The sequence below is a fragment of the Parambassis ranga genome, chromosome 10 (genome assembly GCF_900634625.1).
Source record: "Parambassis ranga chromosome 10, fParRan2.1, whole genome shotgun sequence".
Classification (NCBI taxonomy): Eukaryota; Metazoa; Chordata; class Actinopteri; family Ambassidae; genus Parambassis; species Parambassis ranga.
In genome coordinates, this window is record NC_041031.1 from 12,690,057 (window position 1) to 12,702,799 (window position 12,743).

The 12,743-nt window shown below is 42.8% G+C and overlaps 3 protein-coding genes and 1 non-coding gene across 4 annotated transcripts; all 4 read right to left on the bottom strand.

Moving 5' to 3' along the window:
* Positions 1-260: 260 nt before the first annotated feature.
* LOC114442780 (zinc finger protein 135-like) lies at positions 261-2,454 on the bottom strand. Its single transcript, XM_028416577.1, has 4 exons — positions 2,112-2,454; positions 1,742-1,806; positions 1,596-1,671; positions 261-1,307 (listed from the first exon to the last, which is right to left on the bottom strand). Exons 1-4 carry the CDS (start codon positions 2,392-2,394, stop codon positions 454-456), a joined length of 1,278 nt encoding a protein of 425 aa, XP_028272378.1. The 5' UTR covers positions 2,395-2,454; the 3' UTR covers positions 261-453.
* Positions 2,455-3,119: 665 nt separating this feature from the next.
* Positions 3,120-6,028, bottom strand: LOC114442758 (zinc finger protein 37-like). The gene is made up of 4 exons (XM_028416550.1): positions 5,644-6,028; positions 4,636-4,721; positions 4,484-4,559; positions 3,120-4,309 (listed from the first exon to the last, which is right to left on the bottom strand). Exons 1-4 carry the CDS (start codon positions 5,936-5,938, stop codon positions 3,525-3,527), a joined length of 1,242 nt encoding a protein of 413 aa, XP_028272351.1. The 5' UTR covers positions 5,939-6,028; the 3' UTR covers positions 3,120-3,524.
* An 879-nt stretch (positions 6,029-6,907) lies between these two features.
* smtnl1 (smoothelin-like 1) lies at positions 6,908-9,588 on the bottom strand. Its single transcript, XM_028416360.1, has 5 exons — positions 9,309-9,588; positions 8,092-8,648; positions 7,900-8,014; positions 7,631-7,782; positions 6,908-7,509 (listed from the first exon to the last, which is right to left on the bottom strand). Exons 1-5 carry the CDS (start codon positions 9,384-9,386, stop codon positions 7,125-7,127), a joined length of 1,287 nt encoding a protein of 428 aa, XP_028272161.1. The 5' UTR covers positions 9,387-9,588; the 3' UTR covers positions 6,908-7,124.
* Positions 9,589-10,190: 602 nt separating this feature from the next.
* trnaw-cca (transfer RNA tryptophan (anticodon CCA)) lies at positions 10,191-10,262 on the bottom strand. Its single transcript has one exon. It is a non-coding gene; the product is annotated as a tRNA-Trp (tRNA).
* Positions 10,263-12,743: the final 2,481 nt, after the last annotated feature.

The following is a 12,743-nucleotide window of genomic DNA, read 5'->3' on the forward strand; positions in this document are numbered from 1 at the left end:
AACAGTGCAGTCGGAAACTATAGCAGCAAGGTGGGTAGAATAAGGAACAATGTAAGGAATTTCCCCCGGTTTCCTTGAAAGTCCCTCCAACCCCCCAACCTTAAACATTTCTTAGTGGTGCTTCAGTATGAGTAAACCCAGCATTTGGGACAAAAACAATGCTGCTCTCTAGAGGTGCAAAATGAGACTGATCAGATGTCGGAAGAGCCTGCACACACACACACACACACATTTGACAAAAATGGAAATGAAAGATGATCAATAATCTCTCCTGATCATATATTTAGAGATATGAATAATAAGGTTTATAATGTATAATGTAAACACCATGTTACACTGCAAACAACATATTTAACCCATGTCGAAGGGGTGACTGATAAGTCTGTGGCCTAAGGTAGACAGAGAATACAAGTCATACAATTCTTCACTGATTCCTTGCCTTTACAGTTCCACTTAGTAATAAATTATTTCTGTTACAGAGCAAATACAGCTTGGACAGCATTGTCTGAGAGTAGTCTTGGTGTTGGCTGCCATCCAGGAATGTGAAATTAACTTGTCCAACATCTGTTTACCAGAACTGGCACCTTCTTTTCCAAGATGGTTGCTGGAGTCGCTGAAGCTGGCTGGGCACTGGCTGCAGGTGAACGGCTTCTCTCCGGAGTGATTCCTTAGGTGGATCTTCAGGCTTCTTCTATGTGCAAAGCGTTTTCCACACTGCTCACAAGTGTACGGTTTGTCACCAGTGTGAAGACGCATGTGTATGCGCAGTGTTTTTCTGCTGGCGAGTAACATGCCACAGACAGAACAGGGAAGAGGGGGTTCTATGATGGGGCCGTCGCTCACCAAAAGCTTGCAGTTCAGGGGTTTGTTGACGGTGTGAGGGAAGACATCCTGCTGCTGAGAGAACTGGCCCGTGTGACTCTGCAGAGCATCATCTGCTGCAAGCGATGGCTTTACAGCAGAATTCATTGCTGTTGCAACCAACTGATTGTTATTATGTCTTTCAAGCTGGCTGTTTCTTGCTGGTTTGCCGCTGTTATCCTGCAGCACTGTTATTGGTACTTTATTATTTGCACAGAGATCGTCAGGTGTTAGTTTGTTGCCAGACAGACAGTTCAGAGCCTGAAGGTCAGAAGCAGATGAGAGAGTGTTGCTGTCCTTCTCCAGAGGCCCTTCTCTTTTGCCATAAACACTTATGATTCTCAGCCCCTCAGCCCCATTATCACCTGTCAAGCAGGAGGAACCAGCTGACACACAACCACTGAAAACAGCACTGTGCTTATGATGGTTTCCAAAGTCATCCTGACCTGAAAAGATGAAAAAAAAGTGAGAAGTAGTGTCTATAAAAGAGCAGCTTTTGGAATTCTTAGTCCCTCATTATCACCTGTCAAACAGGAAGAACCTAAATTCATAGACCCAGGGACCAGACCGTACTGCACTTCCAAAGTCATCATGACCTCAACAGACAAGCTGATATATATGATGATGATTCCATGAGGTGTTTAACTTCAAAGCAATGGCCCGATGTGATTGGTACACAGATGTTCAATCAGCTCATGTGACCCACTACCTGATACTAAACAAAGCCTACTCACCAAAAACTGGCAGACATCCTTCTGTGTCATCTTCCACTTTAATCCCAATGACATCTGGACTCTGCACACCTGCACACTGACATTTAAGAACAGAGATGCGTGAGCACACAAAACTCCAAACAAACCTAGATACATCCTGTCCTCACCTCCGCCTGATCGGTAAAGCAGACAGTGTTTGCAGTCACTTCAGCCACGGGGGGCTCACTGAGAACTGAAGGAGGAAATAGATCCTGTTAATAGTCTGGACATCATTTGGTGTAGAGATGCGGGCAAGCAGCGGTGTATGGATTACAATTACTCTTTCCACACACATCTGAGATCCAATATACTGCATTTAAATATTTATAACATGTGGATGTAAATTAATCCATTTGTACTCATTACTCCAACATTTTTCTTGAGTCGCACAAGTGAAAAGTAATTATGTGTAAAGGAAAGTCCACTTTACCTTTAATGGGATCTTAATGACAACATGTGATAGGAGATTATTGGAAATAGATAAAGTGTGTCACTCACAGTGTAAAGTATTTGAAGTGAAACTGTCTTCTGATATAGATCGTGGTTTAGTGATATTTCTTCTGCTCTCTCTGAGGGAGAAGAGTTCACTCCTCATCACCTTCATCCTCACCCTCAGGGTTTCGTTTTCTCTCAGGCTCTGGCTTAACTGCAGGCGCAGAGCCGACGAGCTCTCCGAGAACAGCTGGCTGATTTCAGCCACCGCTGCCTTCACCAGCACGTCCATTATGGACAGAAGCTGTGACGCCAGATTCTGACTGCTCGGCGGCATGTTAGCAGACATGTTTCAGCTCAACATCGGTTAGACCGGACCGGACAGGTGTGGATGTGTTTGTTTACTAGCACGTTTCTTCCGGATCGCGCGTCACTTACCGTAAATTCAAGATAAAAGGGGCAAATCAGGGCGATGGTATAGTCACTAATAGCCGTGCAATAACTTGTGGAAATAATACAATTAATCTAAGGGGCTTATTTTACGCTACACTATTAATAATGTAATTTGTACATTTGTAAACAATAAACTGGAAGTTTCAGTAGATTTAACTTACACAATGTTTTTACCTTTAGAAGTATATTGCTTACATTTTGTAGCTTTTAAGGTAATAGTAGTTTATTTTTACCAGGCAGACATCAATGTCTGCAGCAGGTCTGCAGTTAACTCCTTGCAAGTTCTAGCCCAGAGGACACAGCCCATCTACCTCCAAACTTGTTTCCAGTACAGCCATCAGTGCCTCCATCTGTGTTGTCCAACACCATTGATGCAAAAAAGGTTTTGTTGCCCTCCAGACTTCTATTTATTTCAGCAGGACAATGGTAGGCCACATTCTGCATGTATGACAACAGCACGGCTCCAAACTCAAAAGCCAACACAATGCTGCACTCTAGAGGTGTAAAAAGATACTTGTCAGACATTGAAAGCTGTTTTTTTTAAATCAATATTTATTTATAAGTGCATATCTAGACTACAAACCAACAGACAGACTTCACACTTACTCAATTATTGCCCAGTCTGAGATCTTGCAAGTACAAAAACACAGAAAAAAAAAGAGAGCTGCTATATTAGAGGTAGTTTTAGAAAGAAACATGTGTACACAAAAATGGATATTAAGAAGTGGCCTTCTCCACTGTGTGCTCCTTATGGTCTTTCATTCATGTTTCCTGCACTTTCTGTTTGTGTTGATCTGTTTGATTTAGGTGTGGATGTCCTACATCTTAAATGTTCAGATTAATAAAACTTTTATGTTTTCTTAAAATGAGTAAAAATCAACACTCACACTTTACATACTGGGTCGGGCAATATAAAGTCTGCAAAACAACAAAAATAGAATAAAGAAAATGAGCTGTATTAGGCCAACATGGGCCCAAACTATACAAAAATCCTTTTAAAAGCATTAAACCTTTTTTAAATCCTGGTCATAGCCCCTCATTGGTGTGTGTGATCATATGTCTGCGCAGGTTGCTGGGGTTGTTGAAGCTGGCCGGGCACTGGTTGCAGGTGTACGGCTTCTCTCCGGAGTGTGTCCTCAGGTGAATCTTCAGACTGCCGTTCTGTGTGAAGCGTTTCCCGCACTGCTGACATGCATATGGCTTCTCCCCGGTGTGAATGCGCATGTGGATGGTCAGAGTGGTTTTATTGACAAACGACTTGCCGCAGAAGCTGCATGGAAGAGGCGACTCCCCGGTGTGACTCGCTCTGTGTACAATCAGTTCTTCGCGGCTGAGGAAGCGCTTTCCGCAGAAGCTGCAGTCCAGGGGTTTGTTGACGCTGTGAGGGAAGACATTTTGCTGCTGGGAGAATTGGCTCATGTGACTCGATTGACCATCATCTACTACTACTGATGGTTTTAAAGTGGGATTCATTGTTGTTGAAGTCATCTGAGTGGAATGATTTCTTTCTATTTGGCTGTTGCTTGCCAGGCTGTTATCCTGCACCACGGTCATTGGTGCTTTGTCATTTCCTCTAGTTGTAAAAGTCAAGAGACTGTCAGGGCTGACGTGTTCAGACAGAGAGCTCAAAGCCTGGAGTTCAGAAGCAGAGAAGAGAGTGTCGCTCTCCTCCTGCAGAGGCCCCTCTCCTCTGCCGTGAACACTCACAATCCTCAGCCCTTCATTATTATCTGTCAAGCACGAGGAATCGGATGGCTCGCTATCAGGGGCAACAGCACCCTGGATACGGTTGTTTCCAAAGTCACCCTCACCTGAAGAGACAAACCAAAACTGTTGTTAGTGTTAGTCTCTATAAAACAGCAGATTTACTGTAGCAATACTGCATTGGGATTTCATCAATTGCCTAATATAACTGATGAGGCTCTGCAGGTTTGATACAGCAGGACACAGAGTTCCAATCCACTTGTGTAGTGAATCCTACTCACCAACAACTGGTCCACATTCTCCAATGTCATCTTCATCTTTGATTAGAATGACATCTGGACTCTCCACATCTGCACACTAGCAAACAGATATCCATGAGTATATGCACTTTCAAATGACACCAGTTGTTTACACTCATAAAATCTACATTTACTTGAGTGGCCGATAAGGGAGGCTTGTTCTCGGTTTGCAGAGTCCTAGAAGCTGCTTCCCCAACAGCTCCTGCTGCTTTACTGAGAGCTGAGGGAGAAAAGAAAACAAGGCATGTAAAGAGTCACAAAATGTCTTCTACAAAGCCCATGTAAATATTCTGTATCATGAAGCAACGAATGATGCTGTACATGGAGTGGTGTTGCAGCTACAGCTGATATAATACTTTTGCCCCTGGTCACTGTGGAGCTCAGCAAGGAACTCAATTATGTTGCTACTCTTAATCCAGCTTCTAGGCCAGATCAGCACCCGAGTATCTTCCCTCCCACTTGCTTTGTCGGAGCCCCCACCAAGTAATGCTGCAGTCAGTGCAAGGGAGAGATACGGCAGCCTTTTCTGAGCAGTGCAAGAGTCACAACAATGGTGGCATAGCTCCACATCTAATGGAAAACCAAGCTGAAGAACTGTACTCATAGTCTGAAGACAACAACAAAAATCCCATGCTTGTGCACAGGTAATAACCTCACACTGGGAAGGACATTCCCGAGCCTCACATGGTTAGCATCTGTTTTCTATGACAGAGAGCAGTAAGCAATCAGGGTGGATCAGATGTAAAACTTCTGTGAAGACTTCCTTTAGCCATGTGAAGGATCTCAAACAGACATGAAGTACAACTGTGCAATGGCGATGGTTGTTTTAGGTCATGAACTCCAACCAGCTCAGGTTTGTAATTTCATTTAGGACGTTGTTGATTGATGGGAGTGGGTAATAGATCTTTCTCTTTTCTTTCACCACATCATGAGTCTTTGGACTCTGACACCACTGTCACTTTACAGTGAAACCATGGAAACTGTGTTGTATTGTTTACTCAGCACATTTTTTCTTTTAGCGAAGCAATAAAAGCTAAAGATAGATAACTTCTGTTTGTCTTATAGGAAAACCTCGTGCAGTTTGTGGGACTGATACTGACTACTAGTCTATGAACTATATGTTTAAGTGAAAGTAGAGTTACCTTGTGATTTAGGTCTGGGTTTGGTGATGGTTCCTCTGATCGGAGCAAAGCGGCTCGCTGGTCGGGTTGTCCTGGTCTGCAGCTTGAGGGAGAAGAGTTCACTCCTCATCACCTTCATCCTCATCCTCAGGGTTTCGTTTTCTCTCAGGCTCTGGCTTAACTGCAGGCGCAGAGACGACGAGCTCTCCGAGAACAGCTGGCTGATTTCAGCCACCGCTGCCTTCACCAGCACGTCCATTATGGACAGAAGCTGTGACTCCAGACTCAGACTGCTCGGCGGCATGTTAGCAGACATGTTTCACCTCGCTGCCGCCGAGTGTTGTGTTGGAAAACAAGGAGCAACGTTGTCGGTAGGTTAGCTTACAGAAAGGGGCTGCACACAATGGTCTTCCTGTTGGCGAGATAGTGTTACCGTAATTCTTAGAAAAGTGGAGCCGTTTGGGGTGAGGTTTGATTCAACGTGGAATCAATATTGACATAAATAGGAAGTGGTTCAGATATCAACAAGTATTATTGATAATAATATTATCACCTACCAAATTTAGAAATATCAGAGTATCTTATTTCACAAATGTATGTAAATGTAAAACTTAATGACCAGTAATTATTAATTAGTTTGAATGTCGTTGCTAAGCAATCAAACTCTTATTTACCCTCTTATTCACCCTCTCTCGTGTCATCTGCCAAATGTATCTCCTCCTACAAATTTCAAGCTACAGACTACAGACTTAGTCTTAAAACGCTCATTAGAGGTCAGAGGTCTCCTCTGCTGTTAACATGGTGACAGGCTGACACACAGAGGCATACAAAGCTCTGAATTGCTCTGATTCTCCAGCAATTCAGAGCAATCCTTCACATCAGCGTTCAAAGCAATGCTTCAGCTGCAGCAATTAAAACCCTTTTCTAGTTTATATACATTTTAGTTGGTAATTTTAATTTTTTTCATCAGATCCATGCTGCGAAGGACGGGATTATACTCCCACAGATACAATCCATGGAGTCCATCTTAGTCTGTTAACCTCTGTTGCCCGTCTTTGTACCTTGTTCTTCAGTCTGTGTGCCCATTGTAGCATCCATTGTTGTTTTTCATTGTTTTTATTGTACTTTGTGCCTCTTCTTTCATCCCACTTTTGAATCTCTGGTCAAAATATGGATTGCTGACCCACGGAGCTGCTTCCTCATGTTGTGCCTCATGCTTGTGGAGTTGTTTTTGTTTCACTATACAGTAACCTTCTCAAGTTAACAAACTCATAGCAGGAGGGGAAACGTTTTCTACTTTATGTGCCCAAAACAACAGCAGTGAATGAAAAACACACACAGTACAGCACATTTTCAAACACACTGTAACACTGTAACATCACATTAACAACATTTGATGTGTCTCTCCACTGCGACGATGCTCGACCCACCTCCAACCGAAGACTTTGCACCATCAGTAGTACTCTGTTTGGTCTTTTCAGTCTTTCTGTGTGCAGGACTTTTTAGGACTCTGCTTTTACTAACACTCCATCAGCTTCCTTCATCTCACAGCTCTTTAGTGCATCTTCTTCCTGATCATTTCCCTCTGTCTCTGTGCAGCTTCCCTGTTTCTCCTCTGGCCTGTCCATCATCTCACTCTGGGCAGACTCTTCCTCTTCCTTCCCGGCTGATGTCTCTGCAGCTGCATCATCTCCTTTCTCTGTCTCCTTTCCCTCGTTACCAGCCTTATCTTTCTCCGCCTGTTCTTTGTCCTTTCGCTCTTTCTCTATTTTAGAGAGGCTGTGGCAGAGGGACTGGACATATGTGAACACACACATGGGGTCTGGGTGGTCACCCATCATTATCATGTCTTCCACTTCCAGGAGAGGGCAGCAATCAGCCAGGGACCTTGTGTAGATGCAAAGAAGGAGAGATTTGAAGTGAGGCAGAGGCTACAGAGAATTCTTGGATTCATAAATTAAATGTCAACAAATTCTTGTGGAACGTGATGGATAAAAGTAATCTTTACTCTGCAGTGCTGAAGGCCAGAGTGAAGTTTTTCTTCCTCTCTTTGGGATTCAATGAGCTGTAGTCAAAAGCATCTGGGAAGAAACGATGGATCAGAGCACAGAACGCCAGCCCATCACACCAGGACGATGAGAAGTTTTCTATGTTGACACCCTAGAAACATAAAAGAGACTGCAAGTGATGAGACACAGAGAAAAGTATAGCCTAGCTCTTCTTTTGTATATGATCTTTGGTCCTAAACCAATCTAGCCAACTTCATTAGAAGCCCACCTCATAGTTGCGAGTCTTGTTGTGGCACCACTGAAGCATCTTCTGTTTGATTGAAGCTCCTGTAGCCGCGGCACCAGCTGACCTCTGAATTTTGAAGTTGCGGGGTAATGGAGTCCTAAAAGTGTCACAGTAAAATATGAATAATTAAGAGTGTTAATAATCGTTGAAGTTATTTGATGTACCATAACTCACTCTGGAGCTCCCTGTTGAAACTTGGCAATAATGTCATTTTTAGCGGAAGCTCTAATTGAGCGAGCGGAGGGTCTCGGCCTGGAGACAGAACCAGAAGGAGGGCCGCTCTTTCTTTTGGGCTTCCCTTGTTTTTCTGCCTCCTTGATCTTGTTTTTGTCTTTTGTATTTGCATCAATTTCTTTTACTTCTTTTGTTTTCTCTGGCGTCTTTGGCTCTTTTTCATTCACATCTGTCTTTTCTTCCTTTTCCTTTTTATCACCTTCACTCTTATCTTTGTCTTCATTTTGGTCTCTCCTCTGGTCCTCTTCCACCTCCTTAGTTGGCACTGAATTACCCTTCATATCAACACCTGTGGATGTTTTGTCTTTATCTTGTCCGGTCTCTTCAGTGTCACCTTCAGGGTTTTGGGGCTTGTCTGTATCTCTAACAGAGGCCACTTCTTCCTCTGCCTCTTTTGGTTCTGTGTCTTCCTCACTCTTATCCCCCACCTCCATTAACCCCTGACCTTCTGCTGTCTCTCCTGAGCCTTTATTTTCCACTGGCTCCGACTCACCCGCCTGCATGACAAAGAAAAAAAAGGAAATGTGTGTCATATAAAACACATTTATATATATATATATATATATATATATATATATATATATCAAGATTTTTTGAACAGCCAGCAGTTATTATTCTTTCTTTGACTCTGCATATCAGAGGAAAAATGAATATTTGTTTTTGGAGAGAACATATTTGAATTTTGATTTAATTTGCATAGGTTGATTTGGATAAGTAATAACCTCTGTGATAGAGCAGTTGCAGTATGTAAGCCCCAGGCCCACTAAAACTACTAAAATTAGTGTCCACACATTACTCTGGGGATAACGTGGTCCTTGTAATGTGAGAGCTGGAGCTCCAGTCAGGGATTTATAGTACAGAATCAAACATATTTAGATCAGCAACTCTTGGATGCTAACAGCCAATTACACTTTATGTTAATACATCATCCCAACAAGAACTATTCATACAGAAAGAATGAAAGACACCTGTTTATTAATGTCCAGGAACAGCGTGTGAGTGTGTGCGCACGTGCAAACAGGTGTAGAACAGCAAGACACCTGCCATGCCCACAAATACCCTTAACATCTATTGCTGGCATGGAGAACAATGCTTGTCACTTTGAGTTTTACAACATTTTTCTGCTAAAATGTAACAAGGACAAAGAAAACACAGACCTGGTTGTTGGTGGTGGTGTCAGTCTGACTGTTTGACTCTGATCCTGCTGTTTCCTGGCTGGGTGATTCTTCGTTCATGATGTCCAGAAATGTCCAGGACGCTTAAACAACCACTTCTTTACACCGCCAGTCAAAGGTGAACCCTCCTCACAGGTTCTGACTTAAAGTCTTAACACTCTTTGCCTTCCTGTCTTCCTGTCCTTCCCCCTCTGTGTCAGCACTGTCCTGTGATTGTGATGTGTTTCTTGGTTTGTGGATCTCCTCCTTCACCCGACACCCCCCACCCTCTGCTTTGTGAGGATTCCTGTGCTTCTTTATCTGACCTTTTGAACAACACAGGTTCCCAAAATAGAGCCACAGTGGCATGGGCCTGGTCCTACGAGCGGGACAGCTGCATCTGCTGTGGAAACCATGGTTGTACACACACATTTGAACACGTGGGTGCATGCAGGGTAAATGACACACACAGATACGATTGGACTGATTTACTGGCTCCATTTGGATGCAGTGCTGAGATGAGTCCAATTAAATGGCGAGCAGTTTAACACATTTATGTTTTATGTCTCACCAATAGTTAGGTAAAAATATAATAATAATAATAATAATAATAATAATAATAATAATAATAATAATAAAACTCTCATGTACCCTCATTCGACCCAATTTCCCTACAGGGATTAATAAAGTAAATCTTAATCTTAAATTATGAAACTTTAATTTGGATATACATAATGCTAAACTAAGCTAAAGCTGTTCTTTATTTTTTAACATGTTTGCATGATTCTTACACAAATTAAAACACAACAACAATGTGTGTCTGACAGCTGTTATTGGGCTATAAGTTTTGCATTAGCACTATAATCAAGTAATGCCTTGGGACTTTGACCCTGACGTGATTTGAACACGCAACCTTCTGATCTGGAGTCAGACGCGCTACCATTGCGCCACAAGGTCTGAATATCAATCTCTGTTTTCAGTCATTTTATTCATCCAAATAGATCTTGTGTGTCTCAGAGAATAAGAGATATATCACATGGGAACATTTTTGTCAAATGTGAATAATCTTGACCTCATCATTGACAGCTGGAACAGGCTCCAGCATATACAGACAAAATGAAGTATAGGCAAGCTTTTCAGAATACCACCCAACAAAACAGCATAGGCACTCCTTCAACACAACAGATGGTTTTAAAAATAAAACTCTTCATTTGCACTCTGTCTGCCTGTCATTATCTTCTCCTCTGTCCATGTCTTGGGGACTATAAATACGTCACAGCCTTCTTGTGTACCCCTCTGCCTCCCTCCCACTGATGGCCTATGACAGAAGCACGATGCCGCATCTGTTGCACCGTGGTGAATGTTTGTGAATCCAGAGAGTTTGATGCTGTTAAAAGGGGGGGGGGGCAACTGACCTGTTTTTTTACCGATTACTACTCATGTAGTGAGACATGAGTCATATTTTGAAAACTTTGTTTCATTGTGAGGTTGAACACATGAACATACCCAACACTGCTTTAAGAGTGTATGTAAGTCACATGTGACAGGTCTAACATCCAAGGAGAAGATTAAGATTAAGAAACCTTTATTAGTCCCACAATGGGGAAATTGCATGGGGTGTTGCTGAACACAACCCACAACACACTACCATTGCACCACAAAGTCAGTGAATCTTATTTCTGTCTCAGAATGACAATATGGAAACTGTTCTTTGTGAACTCAGATGTGAACAACAGTAAGTAAACACATCATTCTGAAATTGAGTTTTATTTATAACTCAGCCTTTAAACACATGATTTTTTTATTAAAACACTTGTTTTTACTTTTGAGATCCACCCTTGGTGTCCAGCCTGGAAGACAGAAACAGAACATTAGCAACAAGACATCACTGGTGATACTTCTGCCTCGACAGATGTCACTAATCCCTGCCAGCAGCTCTTTTCTTTGAAGCCGACACAGAATGCCCCGTCATCCACCAATCGTTTTTGGGCCCTCAGTTCAGTGAGGCTGATTCTGGATCTATGTTCAATGGCAAAGTTGGCTGCAGAGGACAGGAGGACAGTGACAGTCTACTGCTGTGCTGCTGCCAAACATGAGCTCTGCTATGATTGGAGCTGATGGAGCCACCTGATTGGTTTACACCTGGTTTAAACTACAGAGAGACTACAGAGCAACACATTCCATATTTTTGTGTAGATGGAGGCAACATTTTGGCAAAACTGTATTCATAAAATGTAGCAAGTCCCAACAAACATTGCAGAAATGTAGTGGAGTAGAGTAAAAGTCTAAAGTATGCTCTATTATTTTTACCCAAGGAAAGATATGCAAGTACAAGTACAGTAACAAAGTACAAATACTTACTACCCTCCATCTCTGCTTGATGGTGTAGTATACAGCTTAGCTGGATTAGATTGGCTGAGGTCAGTATTGCACTGGCTGGTAATAACCCAGAAACCCAACCTTCCTGAACGGATACATGTTGGACATTACATACTCAGGATAAAAGTATTCAGAAGCTGCAGCTGGATAAGCAGCAGCATTTGTGTTGCCACAGCTAGAAGTGGAATCTGCACACAGGAGAATGTAGGATTAACCCAGGAGTGGCTTCCTCTGCACATTCAATGAGGTTTTTTAAAAAACAGTGGCTGAAACTTTACCTTTTACAGGAAGGCTGCATGTATCCCCAATCAGCATAACAATAAGGGAAACCCTGAAACAGTTAAAAGTATGACAACAACATTCACAATTTGTTATTATAAACACACAAAATGAGCAAAGTCTGATCGTCCCATACCTCAAAAAGACCTGCGCAGCCATCACGGTGTAAACCAGCAGTGCATGATTGTCATATGTGTTAAGTGAAGGCTTATTGCGTCCAGCGACCAGGCCTGACCAATCAGAGTGCGAGGAGCTAACGACACGCAGCTGCAGGTGAATGACTCTAATGCATCAGAAATAACTTGAATAAAGGTCAGATGCTGACATCACCCACTAGACCCTGTTTACACATACACGGGTATTTTGAAAAACTGAGACTTTTGCCTTCGTTTGTGACTTTCATTCATAGGCGTAGCTGCCATTATATCAGAGAGGGACGTGTCCCCCCCACATTTTAAAACCGCCAGTTTGGACCCCCCCCCCCCCCCCACATTTAGTTACTATAGTAACGGACCTAACAAAGCCAGTGGCTTTCTTCGAGCGAGCGTGAAACACCGTAAAGAGAACCGTCAGTGGTCGAAGCTGGAGGAGGTAACGTCAGTGTCATCCCACAAAGTCCAGCTCATGCTGAAGTCTTACTGCTTTGTCACATGGCCCCAGGAGACGTTAGGTTGATGTTAAATCAACTTAGAAAAGTTGGGAGGAAGCTGCTGTTTACTCTCAGTTACAGTAGACGGTTTTATTTGTCTGACGACATGTTGTTGCCTTTTCTGCTCCCTC